We start from the raw sequence: 25,918 nt of genomic DNA on the forward strand, positions 1-25,918 counted from the left end.
GTATATATACAGTATTGCAGCCCTAAAAATCCAATTAAAAAACTATTTGTGCTCTCTTTTTTCTAATACCGATTGAGAAGACTAGCTGTTGCTGAATTGTTTTTGGGGTTCTTTGACTCCACTTGGGGTTTATTTTGTTACATTTCCTTCCGTTATCACTCATTTCTCTGTAAATGATATTTGAATGTAAAGTGTAAACAGAGAAAATCAAGGGCAATTAACAATAATTTAGATACACCTCCATAAATCTATGCAAGAGCGCCCGCAGAAGCATCAAAACTGATCAGATGCCTTAAAACAGCTGATTAAACCTGCTCGATGTATCTGTGCATCTGCACAACACAGGTGCACTCTGGGTTATAGAAAAACGTCTGCTGGGTTTGTGGCATACATGTTAGAACTGGTCCACCTCCCTCTTTGGGATTTCCTTTACCACTGCTGCGCCATTTCCTGTTGTTGAATTCTTTTTTTCCCACAGCACCCCAGAGAAAGTGGAGCGCTACAGTTTAAGGTCTCTAAAGGAAGGGTCAGGTCAGCTTGTCACCAATTTACCATAATTTGTTTTATTCACTTGTTTATTTAATCAAAGGAGCTTTGCACACTCTGTACCAACTTATGAGTTTTACCAGTCCCCCCTCAGCTCTCTCTCTCCCATATTAACATCAAAATATTGCTGCAACTGCTGCAATTAACATCCCGGTCAAAGCTTTTAAACAAGCAGATTAATGCTAATTTAAATCACATTAGTGGCAGCCATGTTGTGCTTCTGAAAAAAAAAAAAAATAGGAGGAATTTTAAACCTCGAAGAGAGTGTCTGCAGGTTCAAAGCAGGCTGAGATGAAGCCTGAACAAAAGAGTCAGTAAACTCTCTTTGAAGAGAGTCTAATTACTGACAAAGGCACCTGGACCTCTGCCAGATCTCATAGAGTGACGACAGGGCCCTGTTAATGGGTCTATTGAGGATTTAAAGCTTGGTTCTATCTCCTACCTCCATGCCTTCTACTGTTCACTGCTTCATTCTCTTGTTTCTTTTGTTTGTTGTTGTAGACAGTTTACTTGGCTTTGGTGTCTTTGTTTGGTTAATTGAACAGTATAGGCAGACACAGCATTGCACTGGGCAACTGTCTGACTGTGGTTAAGCCTTTCATTAAGCCTGTTTCTATGACTATGGCCAGATTTGGAGCTGCAGTAACATTAAAACAAGCTTTACCAGAAAGATAAATGAAATTGTTACTGATCTGTATTGCAACTGGTAGTATAGTGCTTCATGGTAATGATGGTGTATTTGAGGCTTCAATTTGTCTTTAGACGGAGGATGCAATGTTTGTGTAATGAAGATGGACAAAGCAGTGGGTCGGCGAGGCAGGTAGGGTGGGGCATAAACAACTCTCCACCTAAACATGAGCCAAAGCAGTCTGTTTGTGAACATTAGTTCTGCATTGGTTCGGTCTGGGCGTGTGAGATAGACACAGTTTTTCATTTTCAAAGTCTGTTTATGATGAAAATGCTGTTTTTCAACTTCTGAGTTGCTTTTTGTTCTGCCACAGACTATTAAATCATTTCAAAAGGCTCTTGACATGAAAATTGCAAAATAGAAATTGGAAAAGTGGGAACTGCCAAAAGTAGGAAACATGCGCTGGAAGATATGGCTTATACTGTTTCTTGCTCCTGTTAAGCCTGAGTTGGTCCTGGCACATATAAATTGATTTGTAAACACGGTAAGGTGTCACCAGGAAGATACATTTCTGTCATTTCAAATCCTTGTTGTGCGAATAGTCTGACCGTACCTAGGCCACTCATTTGTGCCATCATTTCTTTAACACTAAGAATAAAGGAGACCTTTTCAATACAGGAGTTAGTGGAAAATCCCATCTTTGCTAGCTTTTGATGGACGTTTCCAAGAACTCTGTGTGACATTAAGATGACGGGCAGGGGAAATTAGAAAATAGCTGTCATTGAGATGCCTGCAGCTGAAATGAGCCGAAATTGTGGCTACTGTACTAAAGCTAATCTGCATATTTGCTCTGGAGCAGCTATGACTGAGCAGTCACCCCTTTACCTTGTAGTTTGGGTAGTGTGTTAACAATATTGTACGTTATTTTATTTTAGTTTACATTGACACCTTAGTGACTAGTATTTATTGCTATCAGTACAACTTCTAGCTCTCTCCTGGTCATGTGGGAACAGAAGCTGTCACACTGTCAGTAAAGCCATAAACAATCTTATAATATATTTACATGTAATGGTTTTAAAAGTTGCACCACGCCATGCAGTGTTAATGAGATCGAATGCAGTGCAAACTCCATAAGCGACATGGGTGCAGTAAAGAATCTGGTGCCTTCCGGTGTTGGTCCAGATTACAATCATTGCATTCTTTTTCTTAAGAATTTTGACAGGTTTGAACAGAATTGTCATGAAAATTTCACACAACAAAGACAAACCCCACGAAGTGTGAAACCAAGATTTTAGGTGTGGCTGAAAAACAAATGAGGAAATGAAACCGGGGAAATCACATAAACCGTCAGATGAGAAAACACCTTGTACAGTCTTTGTTACTCTGGCTGTAAAGACCCTTTCACTCATTAATGAACTTTTCTTTAAATAAAAAGCGAAAATTAAAGCTGCCTTTCTGTGTCTAAACCATTTTGTCAGCCCCATACCCTTTCTCACTAATTAGATAGCAGTAATGTTTCTGAAACTTGAGGTATGTCTCTCCTAGAGAATAAATGTGCATTTATTGATTATTCGTTAAGGAGAAAGAAAAGATTCGCTGCTTGTCAGATCAAATTCATTTTAGATTTGATGTCATTTGATTCAAAGCTTCTACCATATTGGATTCAAATTTATCTCGTGAGCTAAATCTTTGCACAGGACACGTTGGAATTCACATTACATAGAAATAAAATATCAAAATCACTGTTGGCAAAATAACATTTTACTGCAAGATCATGTACCACATTGATTTCTCATTGTTGTCTGAAATGGAATTTACAAGAATAAAATGAAAAGGCAGGAGATCACATTTATTCTTCTGTATGTGGTAGATAAGATTTCTTTTTCCAGAACAACGTGTACAGAGGCTGACAACACCAGCACAAGAAAAAGTTTATAGCTCCAGTTTCCGGTAGTTTAGACATATTCTTTCTGTTTGTTTTTTGAGCTTGTACACTAAAGAGACTGTCAGATTCACAGTGTTCGATGATCTCTGGGTTACAAGGGCAGATAGTTTGTCAGTTATTTCTTCTCGTCCAAGTACCGAATGAAAGTCGGTGGCCAGTTAAAAGAAACTTACCAGAAATCTTTAGGTGACATTCATCTATCTTTGTCTGCAGTAGTACTGTGGCTTCTTTAATGCGCGAGGCTTCTTAATTGTATAACTCTCTAAAAACCAGTCATCAGTCAATCGGTTTTCCGTGTAAGCTACCACAGTGGCACCTCACAGGGCTGACCTGATCTTCCCTGTAGGAATCGGATGAATCCTGGTATAAGCATCTCCTCCACTTAGCGTGATTGGGCTCACACACGAACCTCTCGGCTCTTTGAAGTATTCAATTATGACATTTTTGGTAGTGTAGGATTGGCATTGCTTCAGTTCAGCGTTTAGTATGACCTTCATTGCTTTTTTCACTCTTTTACTCTTGTGTCTCTAGTGATCTGCGGAGGCAGAGAGAGAGGGAGAGCTGCACTGTGATTTAGTTGTCCTTCACATCAGGTGCTCCGTCCTTGCAGCAGGCAGTTCTCTGTCTTCCTTCTCCAACACATATATATATATATATATATATATATATATATATATATATTTTTTTTTTTTTTTTTTTTTGTTCTTGTCTACCCAGGCGTTTTGCTATACAGTGAGCACAACTCTGCAGAGGCAGTACGAAGAAGGCTTATTTTCTCTGTGAGCAGTCTGCTTCTGTCAACATTTTCTGCAGGAGCTCCCACGTTATGAAAGCCTGCTGCAGACTGTGCTGCTGTTGTGCTAAAATTGTCTCTGTTTTGATATTATCAGTCTACATACATGTTACGGTGCACCCATAAGCATAATAAGTTCTGGTGCATTCTATTTTACACCAGCCAGAAATTTTAATTAGTTTCAGGCTGCTCTGGAATTCATCAGCAAGTCTCATTAGTGAGGAGTCCACGATGCCCCTGTGCCTCTAATCTCACCCTGTCTGCTGTCATCCCGCTGAGAATTGGGATCGGTATTAATTCATTTGACACGGTGACACTCATGGCCAGCGCATAATCATTTCTTGTACTGCTTTGTCGAGTTGTGTGAGGATTAATCTTTGCGGCTTAAGTATTTTTCTTTTCAGAGCATCACCTCATCATATTGTTTGCATTACTAAACTCTTACATGTTTGTGTTTCTTTAGGTGACTTGGGCGGAACAACAGGTGTCGAAAACGAGGAAAAAGAGAGATGTCTATGTAGAACCTTTAGATCCCAAGTTCAAAGACCAGTGGTACCTGGTGAGTATGAACGCTGCTGAACAGAAACTTCACTGCACCCAAGGCTATGTGTGTGTGTGTGTCTGTGGGGCGTAATTCATCGCTGCAGCCGGGTAGAGCTTTTTATCTGCCCACAGTCAATACAGGTAATTAAATTTGGGGCTGTGATGTCCTCTGGGTAAAAAGACAAGCCTGTATGAATTCAATATACCATCTTTGTGCTGAATGTCTGGTGTCTGTCTTGTTTGCAGAAAACGCAGCACATGTCTGGGTCACTATACTTGAAGGATTCTGCTTTAACAATGACGTGCTTGCATACAACGAATGCCTTTGAATTTTTGAATGGCTTTTAGAAATTGATGGTTTCCTTCAATCTATAAACAGCACAGCAACAAAGAGAGAAAGCAGAGGAAGGCAGAGGTGATTCATCTTGAAGTGCTTGTTTTTAGTTGATTGATCTTCACGCGTGACTGGAGGAATGTCACTGATACATCGGCCCGCTGAAAGCCGCAGTGACAACTCCTGAGATTTTCTGTTCAGCTTTGCTCTTCCTTCAATTACTCTGAGGTTGCTTCAGGCAGAGGAAGATTCATGGTGATGCAAAGCAGACTTGCATCAACACTTGTTCAAAATGGCTGTGCTTTAATAGACTGTGTTCGTCTGTGTGTTGGAGTGGTAAGTGGCACTTTGACAAGCAAATGAGTAAATGCCTGCTGCTGGGTTGTATCAGTGTTCCTGGTTGAATTCTGCCAAGTTCGAATAACGTCTTTAACTACAAGTAAAATTTATATATATATATTTGTATGTTGGGATTACAATTTATAATTTTCATTACATTTTTAATAATTTATACTGTAGTCTCTAAAATTGTGAAAATGTTTATCGCAATTCCCCAGAAACCAAAGTTGTGTTTGTAGTAAATGTCACGCTAATTTTCATCTTCGTGTGTGCATTTGCATTAGGGTTAGGCTGTATCTTTTAAGGTGGAAGTATTTATTATGGACAAGTTACATAATGTCATTATATCTACACTTTATTGAGTTGGAGAAAATGGTACGTAATTGCAGTTATTTAATATCAGAAGGGCAAAGATATAACAAAGGTGGTCGAGTTGCTGTAATGCGCTGTTGCTGTCTCTCTCCCCACACCAAATAAGTCTGAGCCTCATTAAAAGTGAACCTGCCTGGACAGAGGAGCGTGTGGGTGAGTCTGGTTGCAGGGTGTCCTTGATGGACAGATGCTAATGGTCAGCATCTGCTGCCTGTTACAAAGAATCTTCAATACATTTCTGATAAGAGATCTTTTTTTCTCTCCATTAATAGCACGGTCAAGTCTCTCTACCTCTACATATGCTCAATATTTTAGGGTTCTGAAGGAATGACGGCTTTAGGGAAAGGGACTTCCTTGATGAGCAATATGCAAAAGGAAACCTTGAACATGCCTCTTAGATTTATTATGCATACAGTGTGTCAGACGCAAAAGGCCCTTTTCAGTGTGAATCAGCATTTCAGATCACAACTTTCAGCTTTAATAGATTTTCTTTTTGATGTTTTAAGTGTCAATGACGTTACAAGGTTGAGGAACAGAACTAATCCTGTCTGATAAACTGCACTCACTAGGGCCTGAAATATTAGAGGAAAAGGCAGTGAGTGGTACATCAGACACATTATATTTTAACGGTACACTTTGAAGAGAAGAGCTTTGAAGTTGTTGAAAACCAGACACGGCTATTGACCAAAGGTCAAGCTGCATGTCAAGAGCCTATCAAAAAGCACACGGAATGATTACTGTGTGACATTATCTTCACCTTTACTTGGTATCAATAATACATGAAATAAATACAAACGTGGTACTGGTGCTTGCTGAACTTGCTTGCAATACTGTCTCCCACTTATTCTGAAATATATCTCTATGGAAGAATTAATGAAATTCAATAGAAGTGGATGCACCAGTCAAAAGTTAAGACTTCGTCTAAATGTCTTAATTCTTCTAAAAGTAAGCCCTTCCAGATTTACCCACGGCTCGTTCTTGTCAGCACGCAGATGTCTCTCAGATAATTAAATTCCATCTAATTCATTTGGTTTCTCCATCCGCAGTACAACAGCAACCACCGTGACTTGAATGCCAAAGCTGCATGGCAGTTGGGCTACACAGGCAAAGGTGTGGTGGTGTCCATCCTGGATGATGGAATAGAGAAGAACCATCCCGATCTGATGCAGAACTATGTGAGTAGAACTCCCGAATGAGTCGTGTTGCTGTAGCCACAGGCGAACAGAACAAAGGGAGCAGGTTTTGAATTAAAATATGTGATTTTAATAACTATTTCTGTGTTCTTATTATTTCTTGAATAATAGATGGTAACAATAAACTGATCTGAATCTCCAAATTGAGAGAAACCTGACTCTAACAGTTTATCCGTCTCTTTAAAGGACCCAAATGCCAGCTATGATGTGAATGATGGCGACCCAGATCCTCAGCCGAGATACACGCAGCTTAATGACAACAGGTAGAAGTCTACACAGATAACAGCTTAATTCCACTGTTTGTCTTTTGGCCTTCCCACTCATGTCTCTGTAAGTGCCGGCCGTGTCGGGGACATGTCAGGATAAAATTACCCTGGTAAATTAATTTGTCTGCCTTGCTGTCTAATAGCTGATAACCAACGTGCAAATAGGCTTATGACTGTTCCCATTCACTGTTGAGTCTAACAGCACCAATTAAAACAACAAATCCAATAAAAGGTCATTTGGGTTTGTTTAGTCTGGAAGAGTTCTGAATTTTCTGCCATGTTTAATTCACAAGATAAGCTGTTACTCCTAATTTGAATTCTGCCTCTATCACAGTTTTGATTTGGCCTAATCAGCCACACAGGTGCCACCAGGACATCTCTATAGCCTGGGTAAATAGTTTAAATCTTCACCAGGATTAAGGTAGCGTGTGAAGAAAACAGCTTTATTGCAGTGGCATCTGCAGATGGTATTAGGAGCTGTTTACCACCACAAGGATGTCTTGTGGAGAATTAACTGAATTAAGTTCATCAGCATTAATGAAACAGCAAATCTCTTGGCTCGGGAAGGCCCTTGCTTGTCAGTCGGTCATTCTCGCTGCCTGCCTCCTTTCTGAATTTATTTGCTGTAATCAGCTGTTTGTGGGCCACTGGCCTGAGAGGCTTTTTTAACTTGAGGCTCACCATGATTGTTGGTGATAGACAGAGAAGATTATAGTTAAGCATGGGTGAATTTCAAACATCCCTGGCAGAGACAGCAGTCTGGAGTGGGCCCTATCAATATGGCTGCTAGGGGGACGCAGTAAGAGCAACAGAATGGCCCAAACATACTGTAACTATGCTAATGCTGCATCAGCGTCTTAAAGACTTTGTGAAACATAGAGGGGGTGGAGGCTCATTGTAGAAGCTGTAATTGTTGTCATACTAAAAATAGAGTTTATGGGTTTGGGGCACAGAACCACACACACACCACACACAATTGTCAGTAAAAGTTTTGATAAACATGGAGACGGTGCAAACAGTATGCCGTTGCTTTGTAACTGAGCCAAGCTGGGGGATTTTAAGATTCTCTGCCAGTGCCAGGAAAATTTTACCACCATCAACAAAACACTAAATCGTGGAATTTCTGGACAAATGTGGGAGAACATCCCTCTGGTGCAGCTAAGCATATCCAAAATCTATGCCAAGGCACGCTTAAGCGCTTCTGGCGGCTCATAGTGGCCCAGATCCCAGCTAAGACACTTACTATTGATGTTTCCTTCTTTTTGGCTGCACTTTTTCCAACCCTCGCTCACCTCAGCCCTTATCTATTGCCACCCAGCTCTCCGTGTCTTTCTTGTGACTGGACCAATTGGAGGGGGCATATCTGTATGTCTGTGAGAGTGTGGGAATGTTTTTGCTTTACAGTAAAGTTTGTGCAGATTCATGTGTAAATAACCTGTGGGCGGGCATGAAACTGCGTAAGGTTGAGCAGGACTGTAAGTGTCTGTTCCCTGCAGAAAGCCCAACTCTGTTCACCTCCATAAAGCTGTCTTTCTTCCCCAGCATACGAGCAGCAATGAAGACCATTCACCCCTATGTTTATCTAAAAGAGCATGTGAGCTAGATGTTACTCTTGCCAGGGTTTTCTCTGACTCAGATCAGGGCAGTTTCCAAATGTGCATTTTCTGGATTAAACCTGATTAAACTGGCACAGAGTCTATAGCTGAAATACTCTATTCATTTCTTCCTAATTTAGTGCGAGGTTACCTCTTGTAATTTGAACTATGACAGCCACAATCACTATATTCATCATGTGCAATAAACATGCAGAACAAGATAAAACTGTTTAATAGTACAGAGGACAGTAGCGAATGATTACATATGGAAATTTAGAAATACTAAGCACAAAGCAATGGATGAAAGGACATATTTAACGGTACTGATAACAGCAAGCTGATTAATACCACCCAACCTTACATTAATCTCTCTCTAGGCATTTACTTCACATTCATCTCTTTACCGTGCTCTATAAACATCGCGGACCTTTTGTCCTGTAAGCCAGCTCATTAGTAGACTGGCAGAACCATTAACAGACTTGAGAATGAGTAGAGCAAAACAGTTGTTCAGATTTACCTTTGAGCTTCAGCACAGCCCAGAGACTAATGAACAGCAAATGCCACTATCCGCAGTCTCAAGAACTTCAGTGGTTCTTTATTCCCCCTGACAATGTAATTAAGCTAATGCAAGATAAAAAAAATAAAATAAATAAAAAAACGAGGCAATGAAAAACGTAGTGTGCCAGATTCTGAATATGGGTAAGGACTGGGACTTAAAAATAAAAAGGAATCAATGCAATGTTGGACAAGTACATATTTCACAATATGGCATTGCAGGAGTAAACCTTAGATAGAGGAATGTTTTGATAGTGTTCTCTGCATCTCTACATTATGTTCAGTCTGGGTGTGTTAGTGCAGTTCTTATACCTATAATTTAATAATTGTGCGAGAATTTTGCATTTCATATTTCTTTTCCCTTTTAGTCTTCTTCATTCTAAGTAACTAATTTATATTTACCATACGCTGTAAGAGCCAAAATAAGTATTACCTATCACATATTCCTTTTCTCAAAGTTCTGCAGTGAATAGTTTCCCCAACTTTGCTCTTATTTCACAGACACAGTTTGAACACATTTGTATGACAATAGCACGTCTCTTTAGCAAGTCATCAGAGAGAGCGAGAGAGAGCGAGAGAGAGCGAGAGAGAGAGCCTGTTCATGTTTTGTACACTTATGATGGTCCTGCCAGCTGGGGGAATGAATACTGATCATGTTGTTGGCCTCGGGCCGGCTGCCAACTGTAGTTGCTGTAACCTGAGTTAGTTTCCGTGCCTGGAGTCTGCCATGGGGTTTGTACTCGCTGTAATGGAAACAAGTCCTTACTGAAATTGCACTTTATTCACCATAATCTTCTATTACCATCATTATGTGTGGTGCAAGAGGCCTGAGATATTGTGTCAGCTACCAAAGGTGTTTTGAAGGTTGTTTTTTTGAATATTTCCAAGAAATAAGTCAGACTTCAGTTAAGATTCTGCTGAGAATAAGTGAAGGTTTGAAAGTGCTTTAAATTAAAAGCACATGTGGTTCATACTGTAACTGCTGTCATTAGTTAAGATGAAAGCTGATGCTGTGAGCAATGTAGGTGTGTACCATCAGTCAGATGGTTTGCGTAATGTTGGTAAAGTGGGAGGAACCCCAGTTAATGGACTGTTGCTTCACTGGGTCTGTTTTGGTCTGCTGTATGTCGTACTGAAGCTGTGCATGTCTAGACATGAGTGTATGAGGAAAACCGTTTTAAATAATTACAGACAATTATAATCAATGTCACAGTTCTGTTTTATTGTCGTGTAAGCAATTACGTTACTGTAGTATATGTAAGCCAGTAACAAGTATATATTAATATATTTGAAAGCTTAAACATTTAGTTTTGTAGCATGAAAATAGATATATTTTTTTTAAAGAAGTTGTTCGCCTGAGAGTTAAAACACTTTTTAATTAGTAATTGAGAGAGTTTGTTAATGTGTTAGGGAATCAGGGACACATTAGGGGCAGTGATAAGTGATCTGTGACATGTCAACAACTGAATGCTGCTGCACTTATAGTGACAGACACCTCTTTGTTCCTGCAGACAATGTCTCAGAGTGGTTTCACTGGAACACTTCATGTGATGAGCTCTTACACACTAGTCTCCTTTCTAAACCCTGAGCCTGAGGTTCAATCCAAGTGTGGTGTCATGTGATTTCGGTCGTGTCAGGACCTTAAGACGACAATAATGAGGACAATCAGTGAGCCAGTATTCATTCCTACAGCTGCATCTTGCTCTCACTGTCGGAGGACTGGTATCTGCTTCAGGCTGGTCCTTATGACTGATCATCCTTTTGACAGATGGACGCACAGATGTATTGTTTGCCTTTAGCAGCTATTTCATGTGGTAGATTATATCATATGTGAATTATTTAATCCAATACAGTGTTTTAAAAGACCTTGGAAGTAATATTATGGGCCAAACACTGTTGATTGGATTCACACAGAGCCATTGTGCTCTGAGCGTTATTAGAGTCCCCTGTAAGTCATGTTGAATAAATACAAGGGAGCAAGCGGCTTTCACAGGCCAAGTGTTTGACCCACAGATGCACTCTTCCTGACATTCTTACTGACCTTAGCTGTGAGTGGGAGCAGTCAAATGATATGTTCTCGTATCCATTTTATCACTCCCAGGAAAATAACTCCCAAAAACCAGATTATGCAAGCAATTCAATGGAAGTAGCTCTTGTGTAATCAAGTTCTGAAACCAATGGCTTCACCTCTGTCACAGTATTTGTATCCCATGAATCAGTTTACCCTGTAAGTGACTCTAATGAATATGTCACAGGAGGCTTGAAAAAAAGGTTCAGTTGAACATTCGGGGATGCGCCTGTGCATGCCTGGCATCCCACCGTAGACACCTGAGCTGCTCCTTATCATCAGTTACATCACAAACACAGACGCTGTAGAACTTAAGGCTCCAAAGTCAACAGACTAGCTCTTCCAGGAATGTCGTGATAACGTTGTGTGGAAAAGCATCCAGATGACATTTGCGTGTGCTTACTTTTGTGCTTCTTTAAGATGTTTTTATTATCCAGCAGTCAGTTTCCTCTCAGCATGGTATATACCCTAGCATCTGTCTCCATCTAACTGATGTCCAGCGACACATTAGAAACGTGGTGTCGGTGCTCACATTAACCTTCACCCTCTCAGCTCATCACAGTCTTTAAGGGTACTCTGGGCCTCAAATCAATTAGAATACGGTGACCCACTGTCATTATACTAACGTTTTTAACAAATCCAGAAGTCTAAGTCTAAGTAACATGATCCATGGGATGAAGAATTCATTTAATATCCATTAATAATAAGTAGCAATGACAGGTTTAGCAGGCCATACATCAGTCTAAATTACATCAAACCTGACCTCAATTTGGTCCATTTTGTCAGTGGATGATGTTCACTGCTGACGTTTCAATTATTTGCTTTGTGGTTTTGCTGGTTAACCAGAGTGCCTTGATGAAAGCCTGCTGGCCTGAGTAGTTCCTTCTGTAGTGAAGGTCCGCTGTCTCTGTTGTTTAATGATGTAGCACAGTGTTGCACAGGATCCAGCATCCCTATCTAGAAATGGCTGCAACTCAGCAGGGATTGCACCACTGTTTGGAGGTCATGAAGTACGCATATCCATCTGGCAGGCTTGGGGAATGCACCTGACTGGAATGTGATCATCAGCCCTCTCTGGTGGCTTTTGGATCTCTACAGTGCAGTGCCTTGAGCTATATCTTTCTACAGAGGCTCAGGCTTAATGGAAGATGTATTGTGAAAATGGCAAAACTAATTCGCAATTTCCTCCCGTGTGTGGTGGGAGTATGTTATCTAGAAGGCCATAGATAATGCATTGTGGTCTCCAGTCATTCATTTTTTTTTTTAAATGTGAATTCAGATTTATTTAAAGTCATCAGAGCCAAGAACCTGTCTGCACAAGTTTATTTTCTCCCAGTCCTCAGCTCAACCACACTGCAGGATTGAGCACATTATTACAAAAGCAACCTTTGTTAGATGTATGCACTACCCCTGGCTATATATACAGTAAAATGTTATTAGGATGAACGATACTTAGAAGGATAGTTTTCCTCTGACGTTCTCGTTCTCCTTCCTCCTCAGGCATGGAACACGATGTGCAGGAGAAGTGGCAGCGGTAGCCAACAATGGGATCTGTGGAGTCGGCGTGGCCTACGATGCAAAGATTGGAGGTACGGTGTAGATGATTGATTTAATCTCACAGAGGCAAACCTTAGTTTCATCTCAGGTCTTTTCATTTTTCACGAGCAGAATATGTGAAGTCCTTATTCTACAGCGCCTGTGTTATTTTCAGTCCATTTCCCAGGCACAGCATGCCACTGAATCTTTTTTGAACATCACTGCAGTTGTTATGTGGGTTGCTGTGTGCGCTGTAAGTGTATTGGTTTTGTATGGAGTAGCAGTACTGAAATTTAGTTTCTGAGATGGCACAGTGCTTTTATTGAATCTGCATTAACATACTGTCAAGCTTAATGTTCTCAGCTTGTATACACGTTGGCTGTTGTAGCTGATTTCAGATGCTCTACCCCATCTCATCTACTGAGATGACTGAGAGTTATCAGTGTCTTTCCAACCCAAACCACCACTACCACCACCCACAAAAATGAGCGTATTACTTACCACCTCTTTCAGTGCGTCAGCAAAAACTCAACATCAGTAAATGAGGAGTTTCTTAAATTCAAATTCCTAAAACTACATACTTCCTAAAACCATAATATTTGCAGATTCTGGTCGTGTATCCGAAGTCATAAGAAATTAAATGGTCCCTAAAGTTTAACTGCTGTGCTACAAACTTGAAAAAGAACAGATGGACTGAAGTGGAATTGTCATAATATACATTTGATAAGGTCTAGTCGACACCGTGCTGTGATGTCTACCACTGCAGTTTTCCAGTGATGCAACCGCGACTTGAATATGTCCTCTATGTATGAAACATGCTTGTGCTTGTACTTAAATTGTGTCACTGTGGCCAATGAAATTTCATCACCCAATGCCTGTCTCCACTATTGTGTGCTTGGAGAGTGTTCCCATGTTTCATCCTCCCCCATTTTTATTTAGGAAGTGACTCCAGTGAATGAAGAACAAGTTATTGTCCCTTTGTGTTTACTTTCTTTTACTTTTAGTTTCTGGGTTTTCCTATTTCTCCCCTTCCCTGGTTGCATTTTAAACACTTTTTTTTTTTTTCCCCCCAAATTAACATATGCTTAAGTTATGTGGTGGGTAGAGATGAAACAACTATTCAGGTCGTCAGATATGTACTGATAGATTCATAGGAAAATGGAAAGTCTTGTGCAAATCATGTGTTGGGGCTTGCGTAGGTAATTTCCTAGTAACTTACTGTGTATTTGTGATCTGCGACTTTGTATCATGTTTCAGTGTGTCAAAGTGTGAATACTCAACTGATGAAACCTCTGACAGTGGGTGTCAGGAGCCAAAGTGAACGCCACTGTTATAATGATCATAATTTGCAGATTAAACTGTTAAGATTAAAAACGGTTGTCTGTGTCAGAGACGTAATCACGTTTCAGAATCTGCTCATTTAAGAGGCGATACAAAAGCTGTGAGCATGCTAAAATACCATGAAATATTAATTTGTTTGTTTTGAAAAGCCATTTGCACCCTGATGGGTTGTTTTCCTTCTGCTTACATGAAGGGAACAGTTTTTATAGTTTCCGCACCCAATTTTGCAATAGAGACTTAAGTAGCTCTCTGATATTAAAATATCAACAAAGTTGATTTATCTAACATTTCCTTTGTAAATAATTTGATTATATCATTTTGTTTTATTTAATTCATTCTCTCCCAGTATGAGTTTCAAACTCTAGCCACATTAAATGGACTGTTAGTGTTTGTTAATGACGACATTGCAATTACATGTGCACATGTTTTGTATTGGTAATTGCTTATTTCTTGTTCCAGTGTTGAGAATGTGTAGCAGGATGTAACATAATGATGTGTAGACCTTTTAACTGCAGGAGTTCATTCATTCCTGAGCATGCTCTATCTCATTACCTCTGCTAATCGTAACGGCCTTCTGCCTACTCTCAGGTGTGATAATGTGTGAACTATCTAAGATAGAGTCAAAAAACCTCTTTGCAGTCTTTGCAATTATTCCAGTTGACAAGTGTGAATATACCACACAGCATCCAGCTTGTCTAACATAACAAGTTGTCTCTGGTGCAGTTAGAGCAGGAGGCATACTGTAGTTGTGCTTTTAAGGATGTTTTCAGTCACCTAAAATTCTTGTGCCACTAATCTTTTAATTCTAATCTTAAAATTATAATGTTTTAGTTGTAGGTATGAGGTTGAAAAATTAAGGTTTCCCAGGTACAAGGCGCAGAGACTGAAGTGATGCATACACAGTACAGAAACACAAAAAGAAACCAGACAGTGCAGGTCGTGCAGTAGTTCTAAACAGCTTGAAGCCTGACCAATGGCGTTTTATAAAACATCTGAAACACAGGGCAGGAACCTAAACAGGCATTTTAAAGAAGCCAGGCAGGTCTTAAAGAAATCTTCCTGCCAGTTAGTATGGACTACAAAGGCAAAGTGCAGACAGAGTGGTGCAGAAGCTGTTGTGACTCCCAGCACAGGATCACCTGCCCCCATGCCACCTGCACAACTGTAGCTCATTATTCAGCCAGTAGACTCTCCTGTGAAGTATCCCTATGGTAGTTCCGAATACAGATTTCCTGGCTTTGATCTTCCAGTGTTCATAAGTTTGTCTGGGTTAAAACTAATTCTTCTCTTGGACTGAAAGAAAAACTCAGTTCCAACTAAAATGCCAATAAAATAAACCTTTGCAGCTTTTTTTTTTTTTTTTTTTGCCCAGCTTTGAAACCAGAAGGTCAACAGCTTAAACTGCCATAAATCAGAAATCAGAAATTTACCTTACTCACATATCAACTCTCACTGTTACTCTTAGTATCTGGCGTGAGCTGAAGAAAACAAAGAGCAAAAGCTGACCATTTTATTTACTTACATGCGGGCAGATGATTGTGAATGTAGGTTTGTTAATGAAACCTCAGGTAGTTGTTTTTGCACTCAGACTAACTCAAATGAACAACAAATGTGGTCACTTGAAAGCTTTAATAGTGTTGGTTGGTCGAATGTGATACCTCTACACAGAGTAGCATCCCTCTAGTTCTAGTCTGAACTAACTATTTCCTGGAGGAAGTCATCCTCCTAACATTGATGTTTATGATATGATGCTGTGTATACAAAGAAAAACTGGATTCAGGCTCGATGTGCTGTATCGGTCTGGTTTTTGGGATGATATTTTGGTGCTGGAGATAGTTGAGTCTCCTCAGCTGATCACATGGTCCTCTCATAGACCTGCAGGCTGCCATGGAAACATGCACAGCTCAGAGCCTGTGTGATGCTTTTGGAGAACTTCAAAGAGTGAGTGCAAAGTTACTCTAACCTATATAGAGAGGCATGGAGGAACCTGACCTGCAATGCATCAAAGGGGGAAATTAGTTTGTTTTTTAACGGGTCTTTGATTTTTCCCCGACCTGTCTGTGGAGGAGTGTTACTGCAAGAGAGAAAGAGTTCCGTTGCAAGAAAAGCTTCTGAACTTGAGGCAGAAATAATTGGTTGGGACAAGCATCTCACTCTCTGTATACCTAGCCTTCATTATTATGTCTGTGTTTGTGGTTCATCACTGGAACAGCACTGATCAGCTTTCACTTTTAATTAACCTCATAAACGAGCTTTAGGTGAAGCCCGGCTGAGTTGGTCACATCTCCTAAAACAAACGCACATCTGATCCAGTTTACACCAATTAAAACTGCGACTGCTGCACTAGACATGTAGAGGAAGACTAACGTTCTCCTTTCATCTTTTTATCTGGATGCGCAGTTTCAAAATTCTGTTTCACACTTGAGGAGTTAGTTCGCCCACAATGCATTTCAGTTTTTTTTTTTTTCCAAACCAGTTCAAGCACCACATAAAATCAATAGAGATAGCACTTCATGTACTCGGTGGGAGGCTTAATAACATGCACGGTGGATGCACAGAAAGCAAATAGCATGCCCGGCGCCACTGCAGGAGCTTCACAAATACACGCCAACATTGTACAGCATTGCAGGCAAATGTGTAAGTATGCAAAATAGTTGCCACAGCAGCACTGCCCCACATATTGTCAGGTGAATATCCAGCACCATGACACTGAGCTGCAGACTAGAATAACAAGGTTTTGCAAGATTGTCACCACCTGCAGCACTTCATCCTTCAGTGTACTTTTTTTGAGAGCAAATATTCACTAAGTTAGCATTGCACTCTCACACTATAGGATTCATAATATACACATGGATCAATAATGTTGCAGCAGATCCAGACTTCTTTTTTTAAAATAAATAAATAAATAAATCCCTTACCACAGTCAACTGCTCACTGTTTTGTTGGACTTTCAGATGTGTTAAACTAACAGCAGCTAATGTAACCATAAGCTGAGATATAGAAGTTTTTCTTTTAAATGTTAAAAATGTTTTAGTGATGTTCTTCTTCAATAATTCAAAAGTGGCTGCTGTGATATTGGCATTTCCCACTGAACGGTGGGGAAAAGGTAGTATCACATGCACTGCAGTGTTTGAAAAGTCAAACATTAGGGAGGTACTGCTCACTGAAAGGTCAATATTTAAAGTACATGGTTGTATATTCGGTGTAAATTGTACTGATCTTTTTTGTACTGACATTGTCCATGAACCACTAACTTTACCACTGTATTTAATTGCACTCCTTCTCAAAAGATAATAAAATAAATGCTTTTTACCACCTACAAAGGTTAACTCACAAATTACCTGTTATCTAATACTGCAAAACCACAGTGTGGAAGTGGTAAGAAAATATTTCTGTTTTGTCATCTGGTGTGTGTCTGTGTGTGCATGCGTACATTTACATTTGGTATCATGACTGCAGGTGTTCGTATGCTGGACGGCGAGGTGACTGACATGGTGGAGGCCCAGTCCCTCAGTCTGAATCCCCAACACATCGACGTCTACAGCGCCAGTTGGGGTCCGGAAGATGACGGCAAAACCGTCGATGGACCTGCCAAACTCGCCAAAGAAGCATTCCTGCGTGGAGTTACAGAGGTGTGTGTGTGTGTGTGTGTGTGTGTGTGTTTGTGCTTGTGTGTGTGCGGCAGTGTGTTTGTGTGAGACTGAAATTATTTACTGCCTGTTTGTTGCTTCCTTTCAGCAGTCAGTAATTGAACTGTTCAAGCATGAGAGGACACAAGCGAGAAGAACAAAGCATTTTTTGACACTGACAATTATGAATGGAAAGGAATGTCCTCTAAAAGCCACCAGGGAGGGAAATTTGGGGACATGAATAGAAGTAGCACTGATGGAAACTAGATTTTTAGATATTAAATATTAGTTGAAGGGCACTAATTTAACTGCCAGCTCATCCTTAGCTACCATGCGGTTTCTTTAAGAAAGAAAATCAAGTTTGTTTGTAAGAGTTCCAATTAAACAGTTACTGGAGCTTTAAATTACTTGACAAGCATTTCTAATCTAAATTTTCCAAACACATGCTTATCTGTATGCATATGCAGATAGAGCGTAATTTTTGGATTTTTCAAAACAAGCCTGTCAGCAACTTACAAAAAGGCAATGAATATTAATGAGAAAGGGGAGCACACGGTTGTATCATCAGTCCCGTTGTAAATAGCAGCTCTTGTTTTCATGCATGTGTCACACTGAGTCTGTGTCAGATATGTTAAATGAACAAGTCAACAGATTAATAAGGATAGAGATCACACCCCAGGCTCTCACATCTGTTCTCCGTGAATAAAGGCATCCATCTCGCTAACCCCGACTCTTGTTATAGAGCAGCAGGATTCAAGGCATGTTCCATGAAGCTGATTGGAACCTCTGACGCTCACTACGAAGATAATTGCCACAGTGACAGTGCTGTCAGATGGTGACGTGGGTGGTTCGGAGCTGGAATTGATCAATACAGAGAGAGACAGTGCCACTCAATACAATAATGCGGCTTTTAAATGAAAATTATTGCACTTCAAAGGCTGAGAGGCTGGATGATTTATTACAAGGCGCTGTTGTCATATAGTGCCTTTTTTTGAATTGCACCGCTGTCATGCGATATTTAGCTCTTTGTAATTTACTGAGTGACCACCCCGGCCTCTGTGATGTATGCTGGGTTTTAATGGGCCCATTTTGAAATGAGCCCTGAAATGAATTTGGTCTCCTATAATTGGGATTCCTATTAAATATTGAATGAGAGTCTGTTCTTTTCTGGGTAGTGGTGGTCTGAGGCATAAATGCATGACGAGAGCTCTGCGTTGTTGTTTTTTTTAAAATGTACTTCGCATTCTCCAGGGTCGTGGCGGTTTGGGCTCGATCTTTGTGTGGGCTTCTGGGAATGGAGGAAGAGAGAAGGACAGCTGTAACTGCGACGGCTACACCAACAGCATCTACACCCTGTCCATCAGCAGCTCCACACAGAACGGAAATGTCCCCTGGTACAGCGAGGCTTGCTCCTCCACCCTCGCCAGCACCTACAGCTCGGGAAATCTCAATGAGAAACAGATAGTGAGTTATGGCTGTGTCTTCTGTCTTTCTCTGCTTTTTCTTGTTTCTCTCATACAAGCTGCTGACTGTCACACGAACTTTCTGCCTTTATGTCAGTGGTGAAATAGTCTGTTAGTAAAGTTGGATGACCACTGCACTATGTATACTTGTAACAGTATAAATGTATGACCAAAAGGTCCAGCTTTCAAGTTATTACTGTTTTCCTATAGCACCACAGTATTTTTAAATAATCCCTCTGAAAATTCCTTGAGCCCAAAAAGATACTTTCAGTGACTAAAACCCAAAGATCACAGAAGATGAATTTTATCACAGTCTAAACAATTTGTAGCTTTGTGATCTTGACTTTTATTATATATCTTGTTTATGAATCACAGCGTGACTCATTCATTCATTGCTCATTTTCTTCCCTTTTCTTCTCCGTCCATCCAGTCGTGGGCCATTAAAATGATGATGAATTGTGAACGGCTGAAACTCCTGAAAATCTGTTGCTGCTTAACATTCTTGCCACAAACACTAGATCTCACACGCGCGCACACTTTCTATCCCTTGAATGCAGCCTCAGCCAAACCAATTGGACGGACAGCTTCTGACATATCCGTGACATGTTGGCTGGTCCCTTAATGCTTCAGTGATGTATTCATTTAATGGTGCTGTCATTTATGGACTCGGGAATGAAGAGATGTAGTAGCGGAAGAGACAGAGGGGAGGGGGGCGCCTCTGTGGTTATGTCGGAGCGAATATCTTAATGTCTGTTTAGCGTGTTTTTTTTTAATCAAACTTTATATTATCCTTCTCTTTTAATTCAAAGTAAAAAACATGTCAAGCACCTGAATGCGTAATGATCATTGAGGTCATTCTGTCTATCTCTATGCTCTGCATTGGTCAGCATATTGAGCCCTTTGCTGACTGCTTTTGCATCAATCTTATCCAGTAACATAAGTTGACCTGCCCTTTAGGATTGCACAGTGGGTGACTTGGAGCTTTTCGCAAGGCAGTGCTTCGTAACCTTTATCCTTCAAGAAATGGGTTTTGCTGAGTGCAAACACTCTGTTTCTGCCACATTTTGCTCTGTATTCATGCAGCTGTAGATATTCACACCTGGGAGCTGCCCAGCACAAGCACAGCGCTCTGCTGTGGGTCACTGCGGGTGTCTTTGCTAGAGGGGTTTGTTAAGAATCTCGCTCAAAAGAAAAAAGAGCAGCTGATGACTTTTTGCCCATTAGGCAATTCTCGCATCCGGCAAATACATATGTGACAAGACTATGGAGAATAAAATGTTTTTGCTCATTTAGGGGAGGCAAATTCCCAGTTGGCAGGATGCAATATTGTAAAATATTTGATAAGGTCTGTATTTGTACACATGTATTGTTCTGTTAGAAATTTAGGATTTGTTGTTTGAAATAGCCCTGTGAGAGCCTCTGATTTTTCTAATGATGTAAGTATGATATAATAATGGAATAATGTGGTTGGAGTTAAGCCCTCTCTGTTCATCTTTCTCAGGTGACTACAGACCTTAAATCAAAATGCACAGACTCTCACACAGGCACCTCAGCCTCCGCTCCGCTGGCTGCTGGGATCATCGCTCTTGCCCTTGAGGCCAAGTAAGCTCTTATCACCATTTTTTTAGTCTTTCAATTTTCTTCAGCTATACATCCTCCTTCTAAGCTACCAACATCTACTTATTTTATTTTTTGCTTAACACAATTTAATCCTATGAAAAAGAAACATTTTAAAAACATGACTTGTGCAGTAATATTTCTAAAGTAGTTTGAATTATTGCCCTGCTGTTTCTTGCGTGTGGTTAGAAGTTTCAGCATCAGATTCTGCATTATAAATATTTTAAAAAGGTAAATTATTTATGCTTTTTTGTTGCGCACACTTTTCAAAGCCAGGTTTTTAAAAATTTAACAATTTCGCACTAAATCAAGCTTTAGCTGCTGGTGCTGCGTGTTTACTCATTAATTCTGCTTGATTATGCCATTTTATGGAATTACTCCTCAGCCACAGATTTCAACTGTGCATTTACAAACAGCTCAATTTGGATGTGAGCGCTAATCATTCTTATCTAGTCACGCAGCACTAATGGAGGGACAAACATGAACGTCAGAATAGTCCTGAAAATGAGTAATTAGTCTTTCGAGACAACTGAGTGAGGTGAAAAGAAAAGACTGCAGTTAAGACTGGATTTGATGAGAAAAGATTGACTAAATAAAATGCCTATGAATTTATTGCCTCTGTGTAGTTAATCTCAGCAGAGAAGCAAACCTCATGTAAAACCCTTTTGTGTCTGTTACATTCCAAGAAACATTTTTAGGTTTCTTGTTTCTTGACATGACATTTTGCCAGAGACAAAAACAGAAGAAAATGAATGTGACTGGTACCTCATTGTGTCTTGTGTTTGATCAGCTGTCCACCTGCAGGTTAAGACTGTAGTATGTATTTTCAAAGATGTCTGTTTGACCTGTTTCAGTGCCTCAACTTGTTTATTTGTTTGTGTTTTGTGTGTGTGTGTGTGTTCCTCCCTCTCGCTTTATGTGCGTTTCTGTGTGTGCCTGTGTTTGCGCATCTTCCAGTAAAAACCTAACCTGGAGGGATATGCAGCATCTGGTTGTGCGAACTTCTCACCCTGCCCACCTGCTCACCAACGACTGGAGAACCAATGGGGTTGGCCGCAAAGGTACAGCAACTTCTTTCTAGTTCTCTTCCTCCCTCTGCAGATTACAGATGCCTTTAAGGCTCATTAATAAATTATGCATGTAATAAACCAAAGCCATTAGAAATGCAAGGCACAAGAAGTGGACAGAGAGGTTGGAGAAGATGCACACTGTGTATCTTGTGTGTATGAGCTAGGAGAGTGAAGATACTGCTCTCAGTCGGGTAACATTTATGTGTATGTTTCTTCTTTTCTCTCCTGGTTTCTGCAGTTAGCCATTCATATGGATATGGTCTTCTTGATGCCAGTGCAATTGTATCGCTGGCAAAGACGTGGACCAATGTGGGGCCACAGCAAGTATGTGTGATCACCATGGTCAGTGAGCCAAGGTTAGTAAGTACAGTGCACTTGCACACATACAGCAGCTCACTGAATTCATTTCAACACAATGCTCACATGTGTACATATTACAGACATGAATTAGTTTTGAACAAAATACATAGTTCAAACTAACTGGGACAAATATTCTTTGATGAATTACTTGTGAACTTGTGGTTACAACATGGGAAGTCATGTACAAAATGCTTTGTATTTAAACAGTAACATAGACAGTAAGTCGTGAGAAGACCGCCACTGTTAGCATCTGTAAGCCACTAAGTTTAAACATTAGCAGGCTAACGACCAATGTAGGCAATATTAAGGCATAACAAAAAGGTGAGGCCAGTGGGAATATCAGTATCTCACTCAAAAACATCATACAACTACAACTAAAAAGATTACAAAACTTAAACTAAATAGAAATATATATGCTTGCCAACCACTTCTGTCACAACAAACAAGTCGCCACTAGTGAACATGGACGTTATCGAAGATTTACTGTTATGAGCTCATGAAAACCACAAGAGGGCCTCCTTCGCATGGGCTCTTCCTGTAAACACAGTAAACACCACACCTTTTGAAAGCAGCAGAGTCATCACTGGAGGAAGCTGTTCAATTACAAGGAAATGTAAGTTCCAGTATTTTTGGAGCTTAACCTGTACTGCCGACTAACGACAGGATGTGTTATTTAGACGAATAAGAAGCATTTAAAAGAAAAATAATAATTTGTCAATTCACGTGTTTCTTTCACAGTACTGAGATCCTTATTCTCAGCCGTTTTCCTCCTTCTTGGTGTCACAGTTTAAATCCAGCCTGACAGCTCCTCTTCATTATGCGTTCCCTGTCACTTCTCTCGCAGGGTTTGAGGTTTCTCTCTCTTTTACTGCAGTTATGAGATGCTCAGAGCAGATGGTTCGCGCGTCTGCGAACAGCCGTCAAGGCAGGTTATTCAATTTCCATTTTAGGTGTTTAGCTGACTTACTTATTAAGAGTGACTTGCAGTTAGTGAGCTGGTAGGGGTTCAGGGTCTTTCTCATCATGAGGTACGCTGTCATTACCTTGAAAAGGACATTTTATATTAAGAATTTCAGCTATAATATTACCCAGTACATTCCTGGTGCATGCATGCCTACCAGTACTGCACGATTATTAGTCTAAAAAGAAATTTGGGTTTACATTTGCTAAATGGAGCAGAAAAGCTCCCATGTATAGGCTTTGTTTCAAATGGGTTTCAGCAAGGTCTCTTGTTATCTGTATAAATTCTGGATGTGACAGGCATGTATGTATCTGTGTGCGCTCATTATTGTTCTCAAATAGGATAAAGCAAACGTCTTGCATAGTACCACCACTGCTGCCAAATGGTGTATCAATGAACACTGGAGGATGGAATAAGCTGGAAGCTTTCACATAGTTTTTCAAAATGTAATTTGTCATTTAGAAAGACCTTCTTGGTTTTCCATGATACTGCCAAATAGCTTCTCTTAAGGTTTGGCTGGTTCCCAGAATAGTTTTTATTTGTTGTGACAAGCTTTGTACACATGTGGTTGTTGAATAAATGGTTTCCAGTGTGTAATGAGCATACATATATTGTATATGCTACTGTGTACTGTGATCTGGTATGTCTATTGCAGCAGCATATACAATATGCTGCCTGGCCAAAAAAAATGTCGCTACCAAAAAAAAAAGGTTGTTGGACCGCCTTTAGCTTTAATTATAGCACACGTTCACTGTTTCGATAAGCTTCTGCGATGTCACAAGATTTATTTCCATCCAGTGTTGCATTAATATTTCACCAAGATCTTGTGTTGATGATGGGAGAGTCTGACCACTGCACAAAGCCTTCTCCAGCACATCCCAAAGATTCTCAATGGGGTTAAGGCCTGGACTCTGTGGTGGCCAATCCATGTGTGAAAATGATGTCTCATGCTCCCTGAACCACTCTTTAACAATCTGAGCCCCATGAATCCTGGAATATGCCTCCGTCACCAGGGAAGAAAAAATCCTTTTTAGGAATAACTTGGTCATTCAGTATATTCAGGTAGTCAGCTGACCTCATTCAGGCTTGTACGGTAGGCACTAGGCATGATGGGTGCATCACTTCATCTGCCTCTCTTCTTACCCTGACGCCCCCATCACTCTGGAACAGGGTAAATCTGGACTCATCAGACCACATGACCTTCTTCCATTGCTCCAGAGTCCAATCTTTATGCTCCCTGGCAAATTGAAGACTTTTTTTCAGTTGGCCTCACTGATTAGTGGTTTTCTTAAGGCTACACAGCTGTTCAGTCCCAATCCCGTGAGTTCCCTTCACACTGTATGTGTGGAAATGCTCTTACTTTCACTATTAAACATAGCTCTGAGTTCTACTGTTGTTTTTCTTCGATTTGATTTCACCAAACAATGGTTCCCCACTATCCTTCCAGTTTTTAATAATGTGTTGGACAGTTCTAAACCCAATTTCAGTAGTTTCTACAATCTCCTTAGATGTTTTCTCTGCTTGATGCATACCAATGTTTTGACCCTTCTCAGGGGCCGTCCACACAGAAACGCTTTTTGGTGTAAACGCACATGTTTTGCATCGTTTTGGCCGATCGTCCACACGAATCCTGTAAACGCATAGCCCTAAAACGCACTTTTTTTGAAACCGGGTCCCAGGGTGGAAAAATCCGAAAAAATGCACCTGTTGCGTTTCTGTGTGGCCAGAGGAAAACGGACAGAAACGCATACGATGATGTCATCGTCACCATCGCCACACCCCTCGAGCAGCCTTCCACCTCTTATATCCCGCGAGACGTCTCATAACAGCATCAACAACAATGGCGGACTACATGCTCGTGTTCCTGCTGGAGAAGATGTTGAGCCTATTAGGGTTACTAGGGCAAACTATAATTTCTCCTTGAGTTTGGTTTCTTCTAAAGCCGATTTGTAAACAGCGCTCAAGCTTTATGCGCATGCTCCGCCTCTTCCTCTCCGTTTTTGGTGAATTTCTGAAACTGAAACAGCGCCACCTATAGGCCTGGAATATGAAGTAGCGTTTTCAGTCTGTTGAAACGGATCTGTGTGGACGCGGATATTCTTGAAACGATGCCAGGGAAAACGGAGAGGGAAAAGATCGTTTTCGTACGTGTGGACGTGGCCTCAGACAGACTAACATATTTTCAACGACCACAGGATGTGTCTTTCGACATGGTTGTTTAAGAAATGAGAAGCTACTCATTGCATTAGTTGGGGTTAAATACCTTGTCAGCTGAAAGGGTTAGGGTTTTTTATATATATACATATATATGTGTATATGTATGTGTATATGTATGTGTATATAATATGTATATATGTATATGTGTGTATATATATATATATATATATATATATATATATATATTAAAGGTGGGCATCTGTCTTGTAAGTGTTCAAGCTATGTGCTTGTGGCTAAACCACAGAGATTCAACCAATCAGAAAAAAACTGGTGCGTTCTAGGTGTGAAAACACTTTTAGTAACAACAAGAAGTGACTTCACACAAAAACAAGGATGAGGTGTTCGTTTATGTGCACATTTTCCTCACAAAGATCACTATCTAGATTTCTATCTACACTGACTGCTTGCTGGCTTTTAAAGGCTCCTCAGAGTGCAACTTGTTTTTCTTTTTGTTGTTTTTTTCTTCTACAACAAGCTGCATTAAGAACAATGTACGGCTACACTGTTAACACAGTATCTGAAAAATAAAAATATAAACATGTTGATT

At 40.3% G+C, this 25,918-nt stretch overlaps 1 protein-coding gene across 2 annotated transcripts in view; it reads left to right on the plus strand.

Moving 5' to 3' along the window:
• Nucleotides 1–25,918, plus strand: part of furina (furin (paired basic amino acid cleaving enzyme) a) — a 74,728-nt gene that overhangs the window by 39,590 nt on the left and 9,220 nt on the right. For both annotated transcript variants that reach the window (XM_084541182.1, XM_084541183.1), the window contains exons 4-12: nucleotides 4,376–4,471; nucleotides 6,547–6,675; nucleotides 6,880–6,956; nucleotides 12,678–12,766; nucleotides 17,514–17,686; nucleotides 18,935–19,147; nucleotides 20,648–20,748; nucleotides 21,721–21,824; nucleotides 22,072–22,189. In XM_084541182.1, coding sequence (XP_084397308.1) covers nucleotides 4,376–4,471; nucleotides 6,547–6,675; nucleotides 6,880–6,956; nucleotides 12,678–12,766; nucleotides 17,514–17,686; nucleotides 18,935–19,147; nucleotides 20,648–20,748; nucleotides 21,721–21,824; nucleotides 22,072–22,189 — 1,100 coding nt within the window. The remainder of the gene's footprint in view (nucleotides 1–4,375; nucleotides 4,472–6,546; nucleotides 6,676–6,879; nucleotides 6,957–12,677; nucleotides 12,767–17,513; nucleotides 17,687–18,934; nucleotides 19,148–20,647; nucleotides 20,749–21,720; nucleotides 21,825–22,071; nucleotides 22,190–25,918) is intronic.

Source organism: Chelon labrosus (genome assembly GCF_963514085.1).
Source record: "Chelon labrosus genome assembly, chromosome: 3".
In the NCBI taxonomy this organism is placed as follows: domain Eukaryota; kingdom Metazoa; phylum Chordata; class Actinopteri; order Mugiliformes; family Mugilidae; genus Chelon; species Chelon labrosus.